The sequence below is a fragment of the Nipponia nippon genome, unplaced genomic scaffold (genome assembly GCF_047370975.1).
Source record: "Nipponia nippon isolate SJK-2023a ecotype South Korea unplaced genomic scaffold, ASM4737097v1 scaffold_9, whole genome shotgun sequence".
Lineage (NCBI taxonomy): Eukaryota > Metazoa > Chordata > Aves > Pelecaniformes > Threskiornithidae > Nipponia > Nipponia nippon.
Window position 1 is genome coordinate 12,784,249 of NW_028262413.1, and position 25,417 is coordinate 12,809,665.

General features: G+C 36.8%; 1 protein-coding gene across 2 annotated transcripts in view; it reads left to right on the forward strand.

Moving 5' to 3' along the window:
- The window catches only part of CNTN6 (contactin 6), a 148,756-nt gene that overhangs the window by 44,526 nt on the left and 78,813 nt on the right, over window positions 1-25,417 (forward strand). The window contains exons 3-4 of one of the 2 annotated variants that reach the window (XM_087743379.1): window positions 12,881-13,007; window positions 20,180-20,355. In XM_087743379.1, coding sequence (XP_087599505.1) covers window positions 12,881-13,007; window positions 20,180-20,355 — 303 coding nt within the window. The remainder of the gene's footprint in view (window positions 1-12,880; window positions 13,008-20,179; window positions 20,356-25,417) is intronic. The other variant, XM_087743380.1, reaches the window with a different exon arrangement.

Below are 25,417 nucleotides of genomic sequence, written 5' to 3' on the forward strand. Positions count from 1 at the left end.
GCTTCAGTTTGAATTTCACCACTGGCACAGATGAGATGACTAATCCAATTTCCCTCTATGCAGAGAGTCCTCTTGCAGTTCTTTCTGCACTTCTACTTTTTCCCTGAATAGTCGTCATCTAATGCCCTGTTATCTTAGATGGCACTCATTTAGTGGTTTATTAAGCAGTAATTTAGCAGTCTGTTATCAGTTCCTACTGTAGCTAGGAAAAATATGCAATCCAAGTATGCAAGATTTCTGCAGAATTACAGCATTTTTGTGATTTTTGGATTAGAGAAAAATTACAGAAAAGTAATACATACAAAATGTTTTCCCTGCATTTCATTATTGTCCTGGCACTAAAGCTCCCATCAGGCTATTCAGAATGAGATTGCCTGATCTGTATTTCTGTTTCCAGCCCAAGCAGTGGAATTGTACAGAATTGCAGAGAACTCAATGGACTGAGACAAGTGTAAGGAAGTCCTAAGCCTGGGCTCAGTTCTTCTGCCTGCACTCATACTGTCTTCTCTGTAAGGTTTCCAGGTGGGGAGAAGGTATAGTTTTTGTGAGCTTCTTAAGAAACAGGGAATTTAAATGACATAATGGGCAAGGGTACGGAATATCATCCCATGCTCTACAGGCTCTTCTCTGGAGTGAGTGCCTCAGGAAGAATTAACAGGGACACCTGAAGAAAACTCTATTTTGGACTACTGCTGTTTATAAGCGTGTAGCATTAAAATGATGTCAAACATCGACATCAGAAGGGGAAAGGGACTGCCTTAAAGGTATAATGGTAGGTCTCTCCACTTTTCCAGTTTTCCCCAGGTTTTCCAGCCTACTGACAATGCCAGCAACATTTCCACTTCACGTACACCTGGCTCCAAGCCCTGCCATGGTCAGGTTAGCCCTGCTGCTAAACCCTTCCCTTTCTGTCTCTGCTCCAAAGCAGAATTTCAGTGCAGCCCTATCAGCCTGCATTTTTTTTTCTCCTTTCTGTTGGGTTTTGTTTTGCTATTTATGCTGTCATTTCTTTGAGAATGGATCAGATAAAGGTCAATTTTTACTTGAATGGAAAAGAACAGTAGTTTGAGAGTGAGATGTTCCCAGCTTGCTGTACCTCAAAAATGTTGGTATTAGTTCCTCTAAAAGAGAAACTAGAGACAAAAATTGCCCAAGCAACTCAATTGTTATCAGTTATTTTCCAAAAAATGAGCATTTACAAAGTTATGTTTGTGGCTTCTGCTAAATTTTAGGATGCCATTACTGAAAAGACTTAACTTCATTTGTGTTTGCTCAGAAAAAGATCATCATGAAGATATTAAACAGTCACAAAAGATGATGGCTTCAAATAGTGTCTTTTGGCTGATCTATAATCATTTGCTTTGGCAATTTTATTCCAGAACATTAGCACTGATCGCTTATGCTGTGTTCCTAATTATTTCTGAAATATTGTGCTGTTGCTCATGCTGAAATGCATAATGAGCAAAGCGGTAGGTTAGTTCGAAATGCAATGTTCTAACTGGTTTTTAATCAATGAGTGATAATGATAGCTTGTGTTTTGACTTTCACTGTTTAATTGCCAGTAATAAAGCAGATCTTAGTTGATGATATTTAACAGAGTTCATTTTCATTTATCTCTGTTTATTCTATTTATTTAAAAAGTGCCTGGGAGCTTTCAGTGCTTGACACAATAACAAAATATACAATGCTAATTATATTTTGGTTGCCTAATATTTTCCACAATAGAGGATTATGATGCCCTTTCATGGGGAGCTATTGCACCTCACTGTTTTCAGCAGCTTTCTGAAATACAGTAGGTGTCTAATGGTAAAGCTATGTTCCATGAAATCCCCACCAGATTTTTCTGAGATACAGACTGTTTAAATCACTATTTCCCTTCTGCTGCTTATGATAGTAATGATTTTTTTTGCCAGATGCCAAAATAGTAATTAAACATAAATATTCTAAGAGTGAGGCAGATCTGCAGGTGATGCTGCACAAGAAAGTACATCTCATGAAAACAGCCATACTGGCTCAGATTAAAGGTGCACCCAACTGATTACATGACAGTCAGCCAAAAGTAGACACCTAAAGAAGACCATATGAGCAGAGATGGCATATAGCTTGAATACTATATTGCATATTCCTCTACCTTTACACTACATGCAATGCCCAAAGCAGAACTGAACTAGGATAATTTTTCTGGTCAGGATAGTGGACACAATCAAGCAAAATCCCCTGGGAGCAGAGAAATGTGCCGTACACTACACATCAGGCAGCAGTTCTCTATTTGTATGGCAATACAAAGGGCTAAGAGGGAAAGCGAAGAGACATTTCTGCTTGACCCTTCCTTGTTTCTTCACTGGCCGATAGTCAATTTTGCAATAGACTGTACCTGTTTTTTGGTCAAGAAAGACTACCATTTTGTTTAAGTTCCAAATTTAGTTTCAATCTACTAAATGGATGTCAATACTGTGATGACAAGCATATGTAAATCAGTCAGTCAATACGATAAATATTTCGATAATATCCTGCCTGGTTAATCTAATTTAAAATGGATCTGCCTTAGGTTTAAAATGTTATAAATATCTCTTGCATTCCTCTTCAATTATATGTAAGAAAATAAAGACCTTTTTAATCTTGCCTGGTTTGACATTACCTTAATTGCTTAAGATGATTTATTTTCAAAGATTTTATTCCCAAGTTATCAATCATCTGAAAGCAAGAAGTAGGTGGCAGCCTGCAATTTCTATATCAGATAATCCTGTGTCCTAAGGATTTTTGCTGTGGTAGTAATTTGGACTACAAAAATAAATTCTCTCCACATGTTTTTCTATTATCTTCATGATCTCTATTATTTCTAAGTGTTATTCCAGAAGATAAGACTTTCTATCTACATACAAAATAATTTCTGATGTCACGTTCTTACAGCTAGTTCCTGACTAGCTTTATTCATGCCTGTTATTCAAGCCCTAGTGGGAAAAGCAAGCATCTATGAAGCAGCCATTTCGTTCCAGTTATTCAAAGTAAATAAGCAAAATTTAAATAACATGTACACAGAGCTTAAACATCCACCTGCAATTTAAGTCCCCTATAATGGTGATTGTATCAAGCTTTCTACAAGGTCTGGGACTCATAATACTGCAAAAACCAAAATACTACTTCACATTACAATATGTTTCCTATTACGAAGTGTGCCCTCTGGAAACAAAAAAGGAATCATTGTTTGCTTTAGTATATTCAAACTATTTGCAAACTAGCGTTTTTCATCACTTCTTTTTTGTTCCAATGTGGCTGGATCTTTGCTACTAAGTATCTTCCTGACAACAGTGCAGCTGTCATCAATATCCAGCAGCTATTGCACACTGAATAGGTACAGTTTTCAAACAACAAAGTATTTAATACACCAATTACAATTTATTACATAGTATGTAGTCAATATAAATAGTAAAGCAAAGAGACATTCTTAGCAGAGCTCTTCCCTCTTTCCCTACAGAGTGGGTGTGTGTGCATGTGTGTGTAATTGCTTGTAAGGATGTATATGCACTATACATTTATATACACACATAAGTATAGGATAAATACTTGTTACATAGTACAGTGTTTCACACACAGAGAAGACTAAGAAAAAATGGGGTATCAGTTGCTTATATTTTGTTCAGTCAAAGGGATTGATCCATTGCCCATTGACGTTTATGAAAGGCTTTCACTGACTTGAAAGCACTTTGGCTCATAGTCTCTACATAAAAAAAGAAAAAAATTGACGGAGCATGAAACTGTATCTACTACCAGCTATAAAAATGTTAGCCAAACTTGGCATTCATCAGGCTGCTGCATATTTTCTATACTGAAATTATAGTCACACTGGGGAAATAAAAAAAAAAAGTGCCCTAGTAAATTCATTTGCATTTGATCAGTATTTTTCCAACAGATGCCCCAAGTCTTTCTGCCATGGAGCAGGAAGAAGGGTGCCATGAAAGATGGTAAAGATTTGTGTAAATGAACTTGAAGATTAAAAGGCTTGGTTGTCCCAGATACCTCAGGTTAGCCAAGAACAGGGGGGTGGAGGAATAAGGCATTTCAGTCTAACTCCTTGAAACCACTCAGATGGTTTATCCTAACACAGAAAAAAGGGACAAAAGAGAGACAGAGCTATTCCTCCCCCTAGGCTTGCTCAGGATCTAGAGGGAGAAGGCAATGGAGCAATTCCCTTTTGCCTCCCTCTGTTTCCAGAGTCACTGGATGGGAGTGTAGGGCTGCAAAGCAAGATGCTTAATGAAAAGACTGAAGTGGGTCTGAAATGAATCTTAAAGGCTGGAAGAAATTTCTACAAATCTTCCCCCCCCCCCCCCCCCCATTTTGAGAAAAGGCAGAACTCTAGCTTGCCATATTGTTATATGCTTATTCAAGTTAGTGTTTCACTCTGTCCTGCTCTCTACAGAGCATTTATCAATAGCTGTAATGGCATTTTGGAGTCATCATGCAAAAACCCAGAGCTGATCAACAGTAGCAGGGGCAAAAATTATCTGAGCTTAATTAATCACCATCTTCCTAAGACAGTAAAGCACAGTTATATTTTGCACAAAAAAAAGTTACAGAGAAACAAAATGCTGGATTTATTTAACTGGCAGGATATTAAACGATATAGCTGTTATCTTTTCCTGTATTGTAAATTATTGAATTAAGCCTTCAGTCAGTTTGGCAACAGTGCCAAATGAATATTACAACAGTACAATGCAGCAAACAGTATCTGTCATCAAATCTAGGTCTCACTTATAACTGAAATTACAGTGAACAAAATGCTTGTGCAGTAGATTGGAAAAGGTTCATTATTATTTATTCATCTTGCCTAGTAACACAAAAACTAATGAAATTTCATTGAGAAGGGTGCACGTCAGGATTACCATACATCATAAAGACACATCCCTCTAACTTCACTGTGGATATTTGTCCCCGTAATTAGATGTCTGTTCCACAATAGTTCTGTATCTGAAGGACACAACCAAGTTCCTCACATAAAACAAATCACCTGCACAAATGAAAAGGCTTCCTTTATCTTGTCTACATCTTGCACAATAACACAAAAGTCTTCAGAAAATCTCATAAACCCAATGAAGTCACACGCAGTTAGTAATTCTACCATTGTTACTCAGACTTTTTTTATTTCTTAATAAAATATTACATTATTAATACAGTTCACACATTAGTGTATTTATAGCCCCTATACCTATTCAGGCTATCGTACCTTTACACATACCTCTACAATGAATTGTTCATAAATCTGTGTTCATCTGTAGCCAAAAGTGTAAATTAGTGAAGCTTCATTGAATGCTATCCAGAATGCATCAATTATGAGCAATTTTCCTTCACTGTAGCTTGAACTTCTGGACTGGAATCTTTAGGGAATATTTTGGTTTTTTATTGAATGCAGTTAGTATCATGTAAATCTGAAGTAAGAGTTTGATTGGTATACTCAGTATGATATTATGAGAAACATCACATTTTGGCATTTAGAGATTTATCATTAATTATTTGGAATTAGAACGTGTGTATCTGTTAGACCAAAATGCAGATGGGTAATAAATTCACTGATACCCAATTATATTCACATAAAGTTAGCTCAAAGTGTTGAAGCAATACTGGTTATCATAATAGAAATGTTAAAAAATGTTTGAAGTATCAGATTTTGACAAAATCTTTTGTCAATATGTATATTTAATTGCATAAGGCTCATAATTCAAGAATATGGTCAGTTTTGCATAATACTTCCTTAATTATTACCTGTGATATATTACACCCTAATTTTATATGCTAGATTCTGGCAATCCTGACAGCTGGTGATATTAGTAATTAAAGTAATATTTCATACTTTTATTGTTTGTTTTCACACCCAAGTACTTCAGGAAAATGTGCAGTTAGTATATAACCTGAGTGCGTTTCTTACCACATTAGCTTCTGATCACCCTACCTACATCACCATACATGTTATGTTTAAGTATTAGGAAAAAATATTGGAGTATTTGAATGACTTTCAAGGAATCAAATTTAGGGGATACAGAATTGTTATTGAAACCATTTAAGATTTCTGTGCCATTTGTCAGGGCTAGAGGAGCCCTAACTATTCCGGTCTTGAAAGTTGCATCTCCAAACTCAAATCCAGACTGTGGTTCTCTGGGTGAGCTGCAGGCAACCTCCATGTACCTCGCGCAGGAAGAGGAGACAAAGCAAGGCAGATGCTTAGGGTGACAGCTCCAGCCCTGCTGCTGGGAAATCAAAGGTTCACAGCTATGCCTCCTTTCATCTGCTTACCCTCACTATTTATCAAATCTGTGAGGAAGGGGTATCGCAAGCCTACTGTGTCCCAGATGAAAGGGATACCTTGCACTGTTGACTGTCATTTTATAGACAGCTTCACATATAAAACCTGGGCTCGAGCGCCAGGCTTCAATTCATTACTGAGACTTTCTCTGACTTCAGTAGGGCCAAGACTTCACCCTGCATGCCTCCTCGATGCCTGCCTTTCTCCCTACATCAGAGTTAGCTAAGTGTCTTTCTGGTTTTGGTGTCTGATAACAGAGACAATGTGGAATTTCACCACTAATCCCAATTTGACTTTTTCAATAGAAGCTGAAACTTGAAAGGAGCCCCGTGTTTCTGGAGGTCTGTACATCAGTGTCTGAAGGGAGAAAACACATCAAAGTTGAAGGCCCTTTGGGAAAATCCTACCAGTTTTAGGTTGCTTCTGCCTGCTCAAACCTATAACATCTCTTCTAATCTCCCTTTCTCTGTATATGTATCCTGCTTCACTCGATGAGAACCAAATGTCATTCAGAGGGAGAGGAGAGAAGCCTGCCTCCCATTGCCTGTAGTACTGACAAGTTGTTTTTCTTTTTACACAGTGCTTTCATGGCCCTTTTCTGCTTCTTCTTTTCCCATCTTCTCTTTCAGCATTAATATCTGATTCCTTGAACTGATCTGTGTTACTTTACACTTTCCTGTTAGCAAACAGTGTCTCATCCTTTACCTCTCGTTTTGCATCTGGCATACTCCTTTTAAAGCCCTTGAGCTACTTGGTCTAGGTTTTTGATGAGGAAAATAATCATTCTGTTCTGCTTCTGACAAGACTCAATCAAAACCCCCATGTTATTTGCAGGATTCAATCACATTTAAAAATCTGTAGGCCTTATAAATTCCCCCTCTTCCAATTAAAACTTGCCAATGACTTCAGCTCTGAAGAAAATTAAACAGATTTCTAAGTCATTCGGATTTTTTCTACCCATGCTGTCATTACAAGGAGGAAGTCTTTAACTCACCTGTCCCATCCTTTTTGCTAGAACTGTCAGGTGTTTTACTATCAAGCTGATTTAAAAGAGGCCTCTTAATCAGGTGTCAGCTTTGACCTGTAAAGTCATATTAATTTTTTGAGTCAGATATGAGGCTCTATCTAAGGCACATTAAGAAAGATTCATTAGAAACTCAGTACCCCTGGAATTTACAGCCTTCCTGGAACTTAATAGCCTGGATAAATTCCTCCTTATCTGGTTTGCTTTTGTGAATTATAGCAGTTTTGCATTTAGAAGCTTTTTAGAGCACAGGTTTTACCATTATTCTGGCCTCTTTATTCTTACAATCTTCGGTAAGGATACACTGATACGCTACACATATACCTGCCTAGGCAGCAGCACAACCCCTCCATGCCTACTGCATGAATCCAAGTGAGGAAAGAACAGCCCTAGTCCATCACTTATTTGGGATTCTTCAATGCAAGACGTCTAGCTACTTCTACAGCACACAGCACAAAGGACACATAATCTCTGAGCAGCTCCACAAAACATCGTGGCAACAGAAATAATCACAGAAGCTGCACATACTGCAGACTTTGGAGCACTCAGAGCAACAGAACTGTACATTTCTGGTCCTTGAGCAGTGAATCCTCTTGAGTTTGTCTGCTTGGAGCTGATTCATACAGGCAAACCTAAAGCCTTATGTGGTCTTTCTCTGCAAATGGAGCATGATGTTTCCGGGACACTTTCAGTTTCACCAATCAGATTTTATCTGATATTACTCATCAATTTTGAGTAATAGTAATTACAACTCCACTTTGCAAAAGTCATAATAAAAAGGAAAATCTGTGGTAGGAAAGGGATAAAAAATTCAGCTAGTTTGCAATATTGGTCTACTAAGTTTTCTATATGTATGCTACAGACTTGGTCTTGGCCAGCCTAAATTGCTGTCAGGCTGTATGGCTTGGCCAGCCTAAATTGCTCTCAGGCTGTGTTGCCTAGCATTTCCAGTTGAGCAGATACCTCATAAGGAGCTATAATATGAAGCCAGCCAGAGTCAGACAACAGGAAAGAACAGGGAGCAGAATCCTGCTGGAAATTAAGTTGATTAAGTGTGGCCTCCAGATTTGTGTTTCATTCTCCTTGTCTGGATGAGACAGTGCATAAGTATTTAAATATTTATTGTGACTAACCAAAAACTCTTTGACTACATTTGACATGAATATCATAGCCCAATATAACTAACTGTTGCCCATAAAGCAGTGAGAGGAAAGCACTGTGATATCCTCTGCTGATACATAATTATGAAAAAAATAGGCTTCCTCCTCTTCCATTGGCACTGTGTTAATCTCTATATTGGCTGAAGACAATGTCATCTAATGAATAAAGGAATGTGGATTCATTTTCATACTTTAGATTTGAATTCAGACTAGCATAATTATGGTCTTTATGGAGATCAAACTGATTTGGTAAAATAAAGAAATACATTTCAACTTCTTATAAAACATTTCATAATGAGAGTTTATATTTGCTTTCAAGCACCATGCTGAGGATTCACACACAAATTTTATGGATAAAAATGATACATTTAATCAAATATTCATATTCCAATAGATTAAAAAAAAATCTGAATTATTTAAATCTTAACAAAAGTAAACAGTCCTACAAAGATTCATTTGTCATATGTATCTCTGGAGAAATCATGGTGACTGGTATTGAATCTGGAGAATGGGGGAGAAATATATGGCCATTCTCTATACCAAACGCAAAAGGATGCATCAGGAAATTAGAAATGACCAGACTGACCTTTTCTATAAATAAGAGATGGGCTTATAGTACACCATTGACTCTGAAACGACACATCATTTCTCACAAATTTGGTGCTATTCTCTGTTGCAGATCAGGCAGCAAGAAAAGGATATTAAAGAGAAAACAAAATGATAGCATGAAGCCACCTTTACTAAAATTCATGGGCAATATTTTTGTGATAGGGACTGCGACATATCTACTGTAAAGGAACTGTTAGGGTACATATAAACTATTGTGTCCTTATTCGACACAATAAGGGTCTGCTGTGTTAAGGACACTCAAAGGGGATACAAGAACTAAGGTGTTCAAAAATCTGCAAATGACTAAGTTTGCAGTAATTCCATTTAGAACTCATCATGGGAATTTAATTCCAGATTTACCAAAACATTTACATTTTTATCAGCTAGACCAGGTATTTCTCTGTACATCAGGTAGCTCACTACTGTTAATTTCAGGCCCACCCAGCTACATTGATTTAAAAAATGGAACAATGATCCTTAGGTCATTTTGGTGCTTTTCACTGGCAGTTCTGGGAAGGTAATGAGATTGACTAACAGGCTAAGTAAATTAACCCAGAAGGGAAGAAAATTCCTACCAAAGAAAAGACAAGTCAAAGGATCAATTGTAGAAACAGTGAAAAAAGAAGTCTTAAAATTTGTCAAGGGATTAAAAATTGAAGAGTAACAGGAAAAGAAACAAAGATTATTTAACTATATCCAGCCACCATCTCTGAGAGTCACTCTGCCTTGCCCTGCAGGGTTTGCTGAACAAATTGTCTTCTCCCCTACTCCCCACAACAAGAAAGACTACCATTAGAAATAGAAATAGTTCTGGTTTAATTTACAAACATTTGATTCTGAAAGTATGAAATAAAGGAAAAATAATTTGGGGTCTTAGGTCAATATTGGGAGATGTGTAACCTTTCTGATCAGAAAGTTGGAACTGTAAGGTACGTTATTTGTTTTTCCTACAGCATCTTGCTCTATGACTAAAGACCCCTGGAAGAACCACAGTATAAAGAATAAAAAAATTATGAATTTAAGCTCTAGACAGAGGTAAGGGCTGAAATGCACACTTATCTTTAGGTATTTGAGTAACCCCACCAAAAGCAAACAGCAAGGTCCTATCAAATCTTGAAAGTAGTTGAGCGACAGCTGCTTTCATTGGGTTTGCTTCATATTTTCTGAGATTTTCACCTGTGTCCACTAGTTATGGATAAGTCATGAAATATTTGGAGTCTACTCTAAGCTCATATATAGTCTGCAAAGTATAACAGAATGAAAAAGTTATGGAAATTGATACTTTTTACGTGATTTACTGCATTTTATGGTCTGTTATGTCACTTATAACATCATATATAAAGTTCAGCCAAGTTTAATATTTTGTCTTCAAACCACTAGCTCATGTTAGCTGTTTTACTAGCCTGGCTTACGTTATACCCTAAACTGAGAGGATGTATTTTTTCTTTCTACTATGGCCACTCTATCTCCTTTATAACATGAGATATTCTTTAAATGAGATGTGTATACCCAAACAGCTATTGTAATATAAAACAAATCAATCTTTTTTCACTGCTACTTTGAATTTTACTCCAATTCTCTTGAAAGCTATTTCTCACAGGTACTGCTCATGAAAACACACTCACAACTGGGCTGACTTGCTGAGTTTCTGAAGGATATCCAGTGTAAATCAGGCTAACAGACATGTAGGAGTGGGCATCTTGATTAAGATATGTGGAAAACATTGTGATTATCAGATGCCATCCTTAAAAAGGCTTCTGGTCAAAAGAGCTTAAGTATAAAACATTTTCATTTGTTCATCACTCTCTAGAGTTTTGCCAGATGTTCTTTGCTTTAGATCCACTGAAGTAGAAAAATCGGACTACGTTAATCAGTAAAAAACAATTTTACTCCTAGAAAGATGGGATTGTTAACTTTTCTGATTTAGTTAAAAATATTTCAGATATGAAATAAAGATTAAAAATCAATGGTATTTAAAAAAAAATTATATTCTCATTACTTCAGATAAAAATTATGAATACAATTCCAGCATTAGGACTCTCAGAAAAACAGCAAGTGTCACAAAAAGATGAAAGCTGACAACAGTGCTGATCTGGCTTTTTTAAAATTTAGAGGAAATAGATTGAAGTGGTTGAAAAGTACAAAGGGAGATGAATATGTATACAGCTAGTAGCAGACACAGATGATCTGATTTTTGACGTGCATTCTGTGCAGTTGCTTATAGCCCTGCAGAAGGCACTTGGGTTGACAAGGTGCCAGAGGCCGGAGCTGACCTGGCTGGGGTGAAGCTTAGGGAACTGCCTGGGGGTGCATGCTGAGTTAATGCATCAGGACAGCTGGTCATCTTTGGGGATGCAGGAGGAGACTCTGCTGGTGTCAGTAGAGCAAGACCTATTTGTAGCAGCTGAGAAAATCCTCTAGGAGTTACAGAGCTATAGAGCAAGAGGATTGCACTTGGCAACCTGGGGACTGAAGTGATGACACAAGGTGCAGTGAAGCAGTGGCATTTGGGAAGTAGGTTGTACCTTCCCTCTCTCATTACCACCAAGCAGATAACATAGGTGAATAAAGTCAGACATGATTACTGCCAACATTTACGTTGCTTCCTGAACACAACTGTAAAGCAACTAGTTTTTTGGGTTAGCACCTCTTCTTCCCAGCTGTGTAACTGCACTGCAAACTTTCTGGGTTTCTTGGACTCAGGTAAGACATCTGAGAACTGGAGGATGGTCCAGTTGCTAAGCTTTATTCAAGGATCTGGGATCATTTATTTGTTCTGTCACTAATATTTGGTTATAGCTGTGAAAACATCACTTAATCTCCATGAACGTTTTCCTTGCAGGAACCTCTACGATTTTGAGGAAGCAAATGGGTCTCACTACATCCCACATGTCTGTTGTCCCATTGTGTTTACAAGCTGTAATTAGAGTCTGTGGGTCACTGGAAGAATACAGGTTCTAGCGAAAATGATGAATAATCAACCCTTATTTAATGCTACTTCTGTTTTAAAAGGGCCCAAATGAGGGGAAAAAAACCAAACCAAACCAAACAAACCCAAACCAAACTCTGAAACCAGGCCAGCTAAAGTATACAAAAGTAATATATCAAAGGATGTGAAGGGTTAGAAGAGAAGGAAATGACTGATTCCCTTAGACTGTGATGTGACCTTCTGGACCCCATCACCAGAAAGAGAGGCCAAATGGCAGAGGAAAGGAAAGCCCAGGACCACTACCCCACCACAATGTACCTCCTGATCTAGAAGCTATTTGCTGGTCTGCTAGAGGTCCTCACTCTGCCTCTCCCATGGTAAGCACTCTCACGTACCGTAGCAAAATGTCTGTGTTGCCAGAGTTTGGCCGCAGTCAATGAGCTGCCCGTCTTTCAAAGGGTGACATGAGGCTGACACATCCACTTCACCAGGCAAGCAGGGAGGTAGAAGCACCAAACACAGAAAGCCACAACTTCATCCTTTCGATCTAAAGCACAAGTATGAGGTAGACGGGGGAGATTTAATAAATGGCCATATAGCTTCCGTAGGAAATATGCAAAGAAGCTAGTCTTCAATGTCACTTGCAAAATAAATCACCAACACCTGGGATATGCGATTTTATTATCAATCAGGCTTGAAATATTTCCTCCTTAATAGCCAAATGTCTGGAGGTAGGTTCTCTGCTGAATATGATAGCAGACCTTAACTTTTGACCAAAAGCAAAGGACACGAAAGGACACTTTTATGTGTAAGGACACGCTAAAGATGTCTAATCTTAAATTATTGTTTTTCTTTCACAGAGGAAGAAACCCTTCATGGTCCTATTTTTATCCAAGAGCCATATGATATCACTTATTCCATGGGCTCAGCAAATCCAGAAATCCTACTGAACTGTACAGCTAAAGGATATCCGCTCCCATACTACAGGTGAAGTCAACTTTGGAAAAGTATTGTCTCACCGTAAATCTTTTAACTGTGTTTTAATCAGTAGTACATCATTATACATACTTCAAAATGTGTCAAGCATCATAGTGAGAGTATACATAGGTATAGTAAATTTGAAGAATGAAGGAAAAATTTTTTTGCTAGTCTACTGTTAAGAAAATTAACACAGGAAAAGAAAGCACATCATTGAAAATTGTCCCCAAAGTATTTTAAAACATACAAAACTACTTCTAAATCCACAGAATAGCTGTGAAAAATGGAAGTGCTGCACATCTGTATTTGATAAAAATTTCCGTACATCAATAAATGCTTGGAAAGCAAAATAGCAACTTCTAACATTTCATGTAAATATTTATAGTGTTTATTTAGAGAAACAGCAAGGCACAGCTCTGATATCTAACTTACAATACTCTGCAGACTCACTTAATAAAACCTTGGTACATAGGATTGTTTGTTTATTCAATAACTGTGGGCTCATCATTTAAAACGTAGCTTGCTGCACCAAGGATCTGGAAATCTGAGTCTAATAACAGGAAAAGCTGGAAATCCGGAAAAAAATGACAGTGTGCTTTCTTCAGAAAAGAAAAGGGGAAAATAATGGTTTGGGAAAAGGAAAATTAAAAAAAAAAAAAGAAATTATTCATGCAAGACATGAAAGAAAATTGTGTCCTACCAAATACTTAGACAGTATTTATTCAATAGCTTTTAACTGCTCACACAACAGTTTCCTCTGTAAGGTACCACTACTAGTTATCAACTTGGCTTTTACACTTCATGTATTAATTTGTTTCCAAATATTGTGCTAGTAAAGGAATACTTTATCTCCTTTTCACAGTGTAACTTCTCTTCCCATGAGTAGAAATCCTCACCCATTTCCCATCCCATTTGTTCTTCCTGTTTTCAACATGAACATCTACTGGTTCACGTAATGGATTTCAAGTCTTTCCAGTGCATCCATCCATCTGTTTCATATCCATCTATACAGGCAGCTTCCCCAGAGACCTATAAAAATTACTGACTCTTGTATTCCAACCACGGACTCCTCACATGCACAAATAGTAGAGACAACAGGTTTCATTAGGCAGGAGAGCTATGAAGTCTCCTCCCATAAGATATCTAATATTCATATTTTTTCTTTCACTTTTTCCTACCCATTAATTAATTAGATTCATTTTCTTTGCACCAAAAGGATGTTTTGCAAAGCTTCAGTTACTCCAGTAAGATGAGATCAACATCTGCGGATGCATCCTGAACTATCTAGGTCAATTAGAAATTATCAGACTATCACTGCTGCTATTACGACCTGGGAGCTTTTCACCACGACTTGAAAGGAATGGGGAGTCTTCAGCACTTTTCTTTGATTTCACTAGAGCTAATGCCAGTTTTGTCAGATAAGGATTGAGCCTATATATTTCAAGTTCCAACAATTTTAGATAAATCAAGCACAGTATGAAATTTTAATTATATCCTCTGTTGAGTGATGGAAAAGAACAGCAAGGACTACTGCAAGGTTTTTCTTTGATTCAGAAATGATTCAGAAACCACTACAACAGGAATAAAGTTATATACAAGCTAATTTGCTATTTAGCACCTTTTACATAAATAAATATGCTGATTAACACCTTTTCTTTAAAGAAAAAAATACTTAGCATTTCCTAAAAGTTTTCTTTTATTATGTCATATGTTATAGACTCATCAAATAAAGTAGTAACTTTTTGCAACTTCATTTCAAAATCCTGTGTCTAACAACCACAATGCAAGAACTGTGCAGAACTGAAGAAGGCATAAGGGCTAAGTAATAAAAAAATGAGACACTGATTTCCTGTTGGACGCTGCTGGAAGTAACAGAGAACATAAATCTCACTACAATGGAAACAAAAATATGGATAGAAGTATCTCTAAAACCAGCACGTGTTAGGAAATCTATATAAATATCCTGATAAATACCATTTTATCTATTATGCCTTTTTCTATAAAGTCAAAATTGTTTATAACATTAGGTACATCAACTGTTTCCCTACGTAATGTTGGTGGTAAATAAACATAACTTTTCAAAACAGATTTATAATTTTTTGCACTTAAGCTTTTCTGTTACGGTTGATTGAGGGATTACCATTAACTAAAGTAACGAATTTTACTTATTTTTCTGCTTACAGCCTATCCATGAACATATCACAGTTCCACAGTTTTCTTCCATTAAGTCATTCGGTTCAGTACAGCTAGCCTTCCTCCACACTGAAAACAAAAACAAACAAAACAAACAAACAAAAAACCAACCAGAAAGAAGTCACCTAAAGCCTGCCAAGCAAGTGTTTTCTGCAGTATTTTGACATTTTCTGTTTAGTCTCAGGTGCTTAGTTCTAACTCTTTTTCTGAACTTACATTCAGTATCCAGAATAATCATGTAATCTAGCATTTTCATGTAAATTTGAAGTTGAGGATTTTTTTCCCCTCAATAATCTTCACAGAGAGCAGTCAATTGAACAAATAAATAAGAAATCCAAGGACAGCATAAGCATTATTCATTATAACAATATTTTAATATTTCAGCATAACTTAGAATGATGCCGTAAAATAAGATAAAGAGATTCAAATTCAATCCAAACCAAAGTACCACAGAAGATAACTGTAACAGACAACTAAAAGTGAGAACAGAAGCACAAAGTATACAATGATTGCAAATGATGTAAAATATGTTTATAATCATTGCATAAAATTGTAGAATGATTCCCAGTAACCCCCAAAATATATTTATCTTATTCATAACCTTGAAAAACAAATGACAACCCTGCTATAGTGTACTTGTTCACTAAAATGCTGTCCCTTGACTTACTGCAGATTCTGCTTCAAAAGTAGAGTAGAATTAAAAATGCTTTCAACCACTGTTGTCTTGTATACAGTCAATAGTTTTTAAACTTTCTATTTTCTTCCTCTGTGGAAATACTGTATACTAGGGGTTTTTGCAAGTTTTTTTTCCCAACTACAAGAAAGTCTCAGGTGACTTGGCAGGACATTTCCATTTGAATGCAAATAATCTAAGAAACATACAATACAATGAAGACTTAAAAATTACATATTTTTATTATAACAGTACACTGAAAAGATAAATCATTAAATCATGTATGCATATATCAACACAGAAAGTAGTTCAAATTAGGGAAAGATATATACAAGTAAGAGCTTCTAGTTATGATAACTTTGGTACAAAATCATGACACAGCCATGCATGCTTTGTAAAACTTCCAGGATTTTACTTGAAGAGCTGGAGAAAGCTCTTTCAGCAGGAAATTCTAATATTCCTAAGTGTATCTTTTTTTAAAGACAAGTAAAACAAATTAATGAAATATTGCATTTGAGTGTATCCAAAATATTTGCACATTGCCTAAGTGAAATCTTTTACTAATTCCTAAATTGCTTCAACATTCATACATTGATAGTTTCACTGAAATTGATACACCTTCACATCTCATTTCCAAAAAGAAGTCACATCCTCTGAAAGAAAATGTTTCCTTTTTCTAAATAGTTTCTATGGAACAATACCCTTTTCCAGATTCATTAATCATAGAAATAGGACTCATTTAATTATAGCTACTTAGATATTACATAGCACTGTATAGTATTGTTACAGATGTGATCAGAAATTTCCTGGTTAATTATCCACTTATAAGAAATCATAATCTTATGTCAGAAGTTGAAATATTCCCTACCAAAATATCAAAATCGTAGGTGACCGAACAGCAGTTTTATCTCCCTGAAACAAGCTTTTTGCTCTGAAGCTCATTATCAGCCTCTGTAAGTGTTGGATTGCAAGCCAGATGCCTCATGCCTGTATTTTTTCTATAAAGTGGTGGCTCCAGGCCGAGGACTCTGTCTCCTCAGCTCTGCTGGATTGACTTGAACATGGGTCGGGGTGTAGGGAGAGCTGTTGGGATTGTGGTGTCAGTAGATACATTGCCCAGAAGAAATTCTACTCAGAGAGGCTAAGGCAAGTCTAAACACCAGAAAACCTGTGGGTATGCAGCTTAAGAGTCAACATGTTGAAATGTATCGACATTTCTCAAACAATTCCTAAGAATATTTGTATTCTGCAAAGAACTCTAATATTTCACCGTTTTTATAAGTTTTATGTGCTTCCGTGTTCTTTGAACATTTTTATCTAGATCAATATTTTTTCACTGTGAAAACATGATAGAAATTCATTATATTATTTTTTCTATAATTCTTTTATAAGATATTACCATGAAGACAAATTGCATAATTTGCAGTTGCATTGTAAATACACATTATTCACATATTCTTGTTCATTAATAAATTCTACTCCTCCTCATTTTTATTTCCTTGGAGATGGAGACTATTTGAATAGCAAATAACAAGTATTGATTAAGTAGTATATATAAGAGGAAATAATCATATATAACAAGTTTATCCTTATATCAGTGATTCGGCTGCAGTGTACGGTAGAAGGAAGTTCCCAATAAGTCCAGCATCAAAGATTTAACATAACCCAGTGGCTTGGAAGAATACTGGTATATTGGTATATTTGAACGTTAGGATAAATTGGTAACAGTTTAAGTAAAGAGAACAACAGAGAATAGACTACCTCTTGCTTGAGATCTTTAAATCAAGATGGGAAGCAGGGGAGGTCCCACATATATATGTTCTGAAAGTCTTTAACTTAATGAAGAATTTATTGGGAACATTTTATAACTGATGCTCTATAAAAAGTTAGATTTTGAAGCAAATAGAATATGCTTATTTGTTATTTGAATTCATGAAACACACAGTTGGTTTTTTTTTTTAAGTTTGGACATATCAATATGATTTGAGAAGTCTTACATTCCTAGGGATCTGATGAATTCAGCATATTTTTTTAAAGCTTAGGTTCTGAAACAATTGGTACAGGATATATTTCCTATAATTGATGAAAAGTATTTTCCGATGGTTGCATGAAGACATTCACGAAAACACGTAGGTGATCCCAGCCTTAACAGGTTCATGTTAGAATTTTCTTAAAATAATTCTTCAGACTACTGTGTATGAGACAGTATACTGCAGAACACACAAAGTCATTAAATGATTGTCTATCACATGAATTCATTAATTCACTTCCTTCAGTGAGGTAAACATATTAATTAGGAAAAAGCCCACACCAGGAGATGAACCCCTGATCTATATGCAAAGTTTAATAATCATTGCACCACGATGATTAGAATGATTATGGGGATACTGTGAAGAATTCATTTGCAGCAACTAAGCCAACAACTTTGCATTTGTTTTGAAAAACAATTATAGAGCTTAATTGGGAGCCATGTAATGATGACAGCAGTTATTTCAGTGATTGATTCTGAAATTAAAGAGAACTGGCAAACTAAATACCAGAATATCCTATATTAGAAAATTGAAAGGTTTAGGCAGCATGTACCGTATGCAAATCCTGAAATATGGCAAAATCCTAACACTGATACAGACTACTGCTTCATAGAACAGGCTCATGGATGGGCACCAGCTAAGATTTTGCTCATCTTTGAAAAAATTAAAAAAAAAAGCCAAAATACCCCAAAACAGCAGCAAAAACTAGACCAGCTAAAGCAAAACATAAAAAAGGAATAGAGCAGAGGTACAGAAAGGTCAAAAATCAGCTGCAATTTGTAGGAAGAATTACTTCTTGTCCACAGTTGTGTCTAAATTTCTTAATGTTGATGCATTCATGAAAGAAAAGACATTGATTGGCAGACCCAGATAAATTATTTAATGTTACTAGAATTTGTTCAGAGAATTCAATTGATTTCATATTTTAATCAGTCATTACTCATCTTTAAAAACAACAAGTGCCCACTTGAAAGGTCAGGATCCTCGCTTCCTCTGTACATATTTGTCAAGATTTCCCTGGGAACACAGAATTGCATTTCACACCACAGTTTGAAAATCTTCCTCCAAAAGAACAACTACCTGTGCAGTCTGATCGTGTAGAGAAAGGTCTGTGGGTGATAGAAGTAAAGTATCATGCTGTATAACCAGGTCAGATCTTCCAGGGATATAGTTATGGTGCAAGTTTGCTTCAATTTGTTAACTGCGGAAACTATCATCGCTGTCAGTAAGTTCATCTCTGCAAATAACAAGAAATAGAGTTTTTTTATGCTGTGATCCTTCAGATAATTAACAAGGAGACAATTGCCCTTGTTTTGAGGACTGCCATAAAGCCTTCTGCAAACCCACAGTGAGCCATTAGCAACTCTTGCGTGGTCTTTGCATCCTATGGAGAGGTAGGCATCATGCCCACGTAGGTCAACAGAAATGATACAGGCTGAAGAGATGGTTGTGGTATAAAATTAGGTGAAGAAAATATGTGGTTATGTAGTTTTAGGATTGCTGACAACCTAAAGTGTGGCATTAACAAGCCCAAAGCTTGCAGATGTCAGTGACTGAAGTCCTTTATTCTTCCTTTGGACCTCATGTAGACAATGAAAATTCAACCCTTATGTAACTAATCGTAAAGCCACAAAATTTCCCTTCTTAAAACATACAATATTTGTTTTCTTTGAAATATAAATTTTATTTTGACATTTGTAAATAGCTGTGTAATGTTGCAGACACAATCCATTTTCTACTTAGTGGACTAACAGGGACAAATCATGTTTTAAAATAGCAGTATTCTCATCATTAAATTATCAGTCTCAAACTCGCTGTATAAAAACTTCTCTCTCTGCTTTCATCTGTCCTCTGAAGTGTAATCCTTCCTGATCTATATCTCCAAATAATTTTTTTAACCAAATTTATGACATCATTTGCAAGGACTGTAAAGCACATTCAGGTACCATTTAGATTATAAAAAATCAGGTAACCGTAGTCGAGGCATATACCATACTCCCAACTGGATGGATAACTTAGTTTGTATGAATAAGTTATAATTACTTTTTGTAGACATTTGGATGAACACTGGTGACTAGAATAAAAACAGTAAAGATTTTTCAAAGAACAGAATTAATGATGTCATTATGATTGATGTAAGAAGCAGTCTTGTGTGAAAAATGATATAATTTTGTGATATTTAACTACATTTTTATCATTACAGGTATGCTACAGCACACTATTTAAGATAAATATGAATAGGCTCTGTAAATTATAAGCATAATTTGATTTTTTTCCCCTCAAAGGTGGAAGCAAAATGGCACAGATATTGATCTTACCATGAGTTATCACTACAGGTTGGTTGGAGGCAGCTTGGCAATCAATAATCCACATAAAAAACAGGATATTGGAACATACCAGTGTTTGGCCACAAATTCATTTGGAACAATTCTGAGCAGGAAGGCAAAGCTTCAATTTGCATGTAAGTTGGGAAGATCATATTTATTAGAGCATTATTTTCCGATTAATTCTGCACATGAACTGTAATTTATTGGATAATTAAAGAATCATCGGTGATTCTGTTCAATAGGTTTGGCTTACTTCAGTGCTTATTCTTAAAAAAAAAAATCATTCCTAGTAAAGATTAATAACAAAAACAGACATCTGATGGCTGCTAGCCCTCAGGAACAAGAATAACTTTCAGAAAATTGAAAGGTCAAGGAAGATGAGTGCAATTATTTTCACTTAATAAAGGTGTTTCCACCTTCTAAGACAGTGCTTTCTTTGCTATATTGCAGGTAGTTACAATTGGGGGGGGGGGGGGGAGAAATGCAAAAAGTTAGGCTTTCTATTTTCTATAGCGTAATGAGGTCTAACTGAGCCACAAAAACATTGTACCCCTAATTGCCACACTGATATTCTGTTACATTAACAGAATAAGAAACACTTTTTCCTTACACAGTGTGCAAAATGGTGAGCTATGCTCTGTAATGCTTCATATTTCAGTTCGATTGCGTAGAGCACGTATGCTGTCTTGAGACGATTTAAAATTTATTTTAGGCTTGCTCCCCATTTCACTTCCTCACAACTTCACAATCTTTTTCACAACGTTTATATGTGGTGACTGAGTTCTGCTAATGCCCTGGGGGAGGAACAACAGCAACAACAAAAAAAACCCAGATATTACCTCCATTCCTTTTTCTTCAATATAAAGGTCTGAGCTGTCTGTTGCTGGGAGAAAGCAATTGTTTTCAAACGTCATTAATAAAACATGTGTCTAAAGCCAGCCTTGTGTCGCTATTTCAGACACCAGCAAATGTATTAATTATTAATCTTGTTCCACTTCTCATAGCAAATCTCATGTCACAGGGGTTATACAAAGGAGACATTAGAGGTCAGGGTGGTTCACAGACTCTCTTTTAGTAGAGCTGATCAAACAGTATATCGCTAGTATCTCATTTAATAATGTTTTACCCTGAATTTTTCAAAGAGCTTTTGATTCCCAAGAGCTGGTCAAACGGAAACAAAAATTTTGTTTCATTATTTTCCCACTTTTTCTGAAACATCTTTGCAAGCCAGTCTTCCTGTATGGGAAATTATTTCAAGATCTGGAGGTGAAAATTGTTTAGTGACAGAACAAATCCCATTTTAGAAAGAAGCAAGAATAGATGGCTACCTCAAAATTGTCTATGGAATCTGTAATCCCCAAGGAACCAAGATAGGCCAGGAACAGAGCTGGAAAAAGATCTAAAGAAAAGGAATACCCTCAAATGGAGGCACAAAGGAGGTATAAAAAATAAAAAAGGGGGGAGAAAAGGGAAAACCAGGAATATCTGTGAAGGAAAGAAGGCTCTGGTGATTGTTCTGCATATCATATTACTCAATGATTTAATCTTTTTCTAGAAAATTCTATACCCGATTCAAATTCCTGGAAGCAGTTTGGTTTCCCATTCACTGCTTTCCCAGCCCATAGGGAATCACACTGGCTTGGTGCACCAGCTCTTGGGATATATAAACAGCTCTTATAGCCAGTGCTCCTTTGCATAATATTTAATTGCACTTCCTTCCTATGGTTTTCTATGTTTACTTTTACCTACCAGCATTTCACAACCATGTGTGGGACCAAAGCTAGCTCTGGAAAATTGTCTTGTTTTAACTCTTTGCAAGGAGGAGGGTTTGGAGAAAGCTGAAAGAAGGGAAAGAAAGCTTATGGGGAAAGTCTGACTGGTAAGGAAGAGAGAGGAGAAAGGTTCTTTCTCAGGATGCTGGTCCATGTTTGTCCCTACATTCACAAATGCATCCCTGATAGTCCTCAAGGGAATGAAAGATGCTGGTTGGCACAGAAGTGCTTCATCTCAAGCTCTTGTTGGAAATGTGATCCCTTGGAAGTTTTCCCTAGTAGAAAAGAGAAACTGTATACCCCAATGCACAGTTTTCTTTAGGAGCCTGAGTTTACTAAGGATCTAAACACAGGTATGCACCTTTCCACGGAGAGCAAGGTGGCCCTGCAGAGGCCTCTTGCAATTCCCCCACTCCCGGGGTGGCGGTGGCCCAGAGATCTTCACTCAGACATGCAAACCTGAAAGAAATCACGTGTGATTTCGGGCCGCTCTGAGGCAAAGTGCATCTCAGTGCGATGCAGCTGATGCCTCTTAGCAGATAGAGGACCCGTTTGCCAGAAAATGGATTTTGTCAATGGCATTAAGTATTTTCAGCCATTAAACACCAGTTCTTTAATACTCCATGCTGGTGAAGCATTCCCTCTGAAGCACTTAACTCACTAATAGCTGGAAGTTTCATGCCAATATATGACAATCAAAATGGCCTAAATATCAAGCAGTTCCTTTACTTAGGCTCCATACCCCTACCAAGACACTTCCCAAAGTTACTGCAGGGAGCAGGTCTCAACAAAGTTGGGTCTCATTTGCCCACAGCAGCAACAAACCCACAGCTACCATCCTGCTTTAATCCTCCAGTTCTTAACAGCAACCATATAATGGTAAATATATCCCATATTCAAGAAGTGCACTACTTTTTCATTAGCAGTGACAGATGTTTACATCCTTTCCCACATAAAAGAGAGAGGACAGACAAATTGAAGGTTGTCATTTACATTGGCAAACACAAACATACAGGAAAATGCTTCAATTTAGCGGCATCACTGTGAAATGGAGTTTTAACTTGTCTTACAACAGAAAAAGAACACAGTACATGGAAAATGTTATAATGACCTGATGAGAATAGTGGAACAAATTACCTTGAAACAGTTATTTCACAGTTAACATTTTCTTATTTCTTATTTTCATGTTGCCATCCAATTTACTGCTTTGTTTCAACCAGTACTTCAGGCTATATCTTAAAATCCAGGCAGGCAGGCAGGCATGTTGATATTATGACACTTCCATTCAATACCTAACAAAATGGGACTCTTCCCTGAATCAGGCTGCCTGGCATATTATTGCAATCACCATGATAAATAATTGAATCAACCCTATTATCCAAGTAACAGGGTTTATGCATATTTGTCTTTTTAATACAAGGTAACTAACTCTGAGTTCAAGTTTGAATTAACAATACCTCTGGAAACCTATTGTACATCTCAATATGTGAAAAATACTTTTTTCTCTGTTCAAGATAGTGAGCGCTCCGAGTAGCAAAATAAATGCGATATGAGATTAGAAATATGTCTTTAGATTCAGCTGGAGTTTCATGCTTATCCTCTATTAAAAACAGAGCTGTCAAATGAAAGCTGCAGAGTGAATATTGTACAGAAGGAAGTGGCATAGATTATTAAAGCTACAAGCATGAAAATGAGAGACAGTATCAGTGAGAGAGAGCAGAGCAAGAAATGCGTTAGTGGGTTACATAGGATGGCAGTCCTATGTAATTCGTACTTCCTGGAAAAGGGTTGTTTTGTCATAAATAAAGTTGAAAGCTCCCTATAAATCCTGTGCATCTCTCGCTACCCAGCGAGCAGTACATTTTGAAAAGTGAACGCGTGTTTTACAAGAGCTGGAGCTGTTGATCTGGATGTTCAGTCTGGTTAAAAAGCATTGGTGTCAGATCCCAGCTTGTGTAGCCAGAGCCTATCACAGATGCAGGGGTCCTCGTGGAGATCTGAGTTTTGAGCTTTGCTCCTGAGTCACAAACCTGCCACCCACATAGTACTTTCCTCCCTCCAATTTTGGTACTGACATCCAACACAAGGTCATCAGTAACTCTTAAGCTCTACGTAAAGGGAAGGTCAAAGACAACTCCATGAGGAATTCATCTTTTTGAACTATGCAAGAGTCAGCTTGAAGAAAGAGATGGGGACATGGAAGTTTTTCCTTCAGGCTTTACACAACATAGTTTCCAAACAGAAATGAAGATTCTTGTGCACAAGCTTCCCATATGTCACAGGTTTTGCTTCTGCACGCACATTGGAGCGGACACCTCTGATGAAGCAGCTGCCCTGAGCCCCAGCACCGCCACCTCCTGAAGCCACCGCAGAGCCTGACCAGGCACAAACATAGCAGCTGTCACTTCTGAGCCAGAGCCACAGATAGCAGGATCACAGTCATGTTCAAAACTCACAAAAGAAAAAAAAAAATCCAGGTTTAAAGAAGTATTTTGATCAGTAAAACTGGAGTTTCTCCTATTCTGTGGTGCCAAGATGCATTTATATGCATATCAATGAGGTGTTTTGCAAAAATGTATTTTTATTAATGAAGAGCATCTAAATTGCATTTCATGCCTTAAAAAAGACACACAAAAAACCTGTTATAGAGAACTGCTTAAATATGGCTTCAACCAGAACTCTATCCCAAGGCACACAGGGGATTTGTTTTAATTATTTCATCAGTTTTAAGTAAAAGTAACTGCGTCCAAACAACTGGTCTTGAGGGAAATCCCCATAACTAGCTGCAGTAAAACAGTCTGTCCAGGCTTGTTACTAATTCTTGTAGTTCTCATACATGTTTATAACAGACACATTAACAAATACATAGGAGAAACAAGAAGGGCAATTAAACAAACTAGAAAAAAAGTACTCCAACATGAAAAAGAATCACATGTGAAACTAATACATAACTATTCAGGGCATAAACCCAGAAAATTCAGTATTAATTGAAAATATCTAGTTGCCTAGGGATCTTAAATTAGATTCTGAGTCAAATTGTTCTACTATCATTGATAGACAGTCGTGATGATTGCGGCTTTCTCACACCTCAGGCCCCCATTATAAATCATGAATTCTCAGAAACAACGACAACAATTTAAATTCATGAATAGGATTAGTCATTTTGCCCTGAACCACACAGGAGGGCACACAGTGGAGACATTAAACCACGTATTTAAAAGTTTCCCTCAGTGCTACAGACCAAGGAAGGACATTTTCCTTGGCATTTTTCGGCTGCAATCATATTCTCACATTATTCAAAGGGGTGCTCAGGGGTTTTGCTTGGTGCTTATTCTCAATAGCATTTTTCTAAATACACACATCCTCCCTCCTCTTGGCCAGTGGCAATGTGCTTATAGTAGCATGGATGAGAATGATAGTGCTG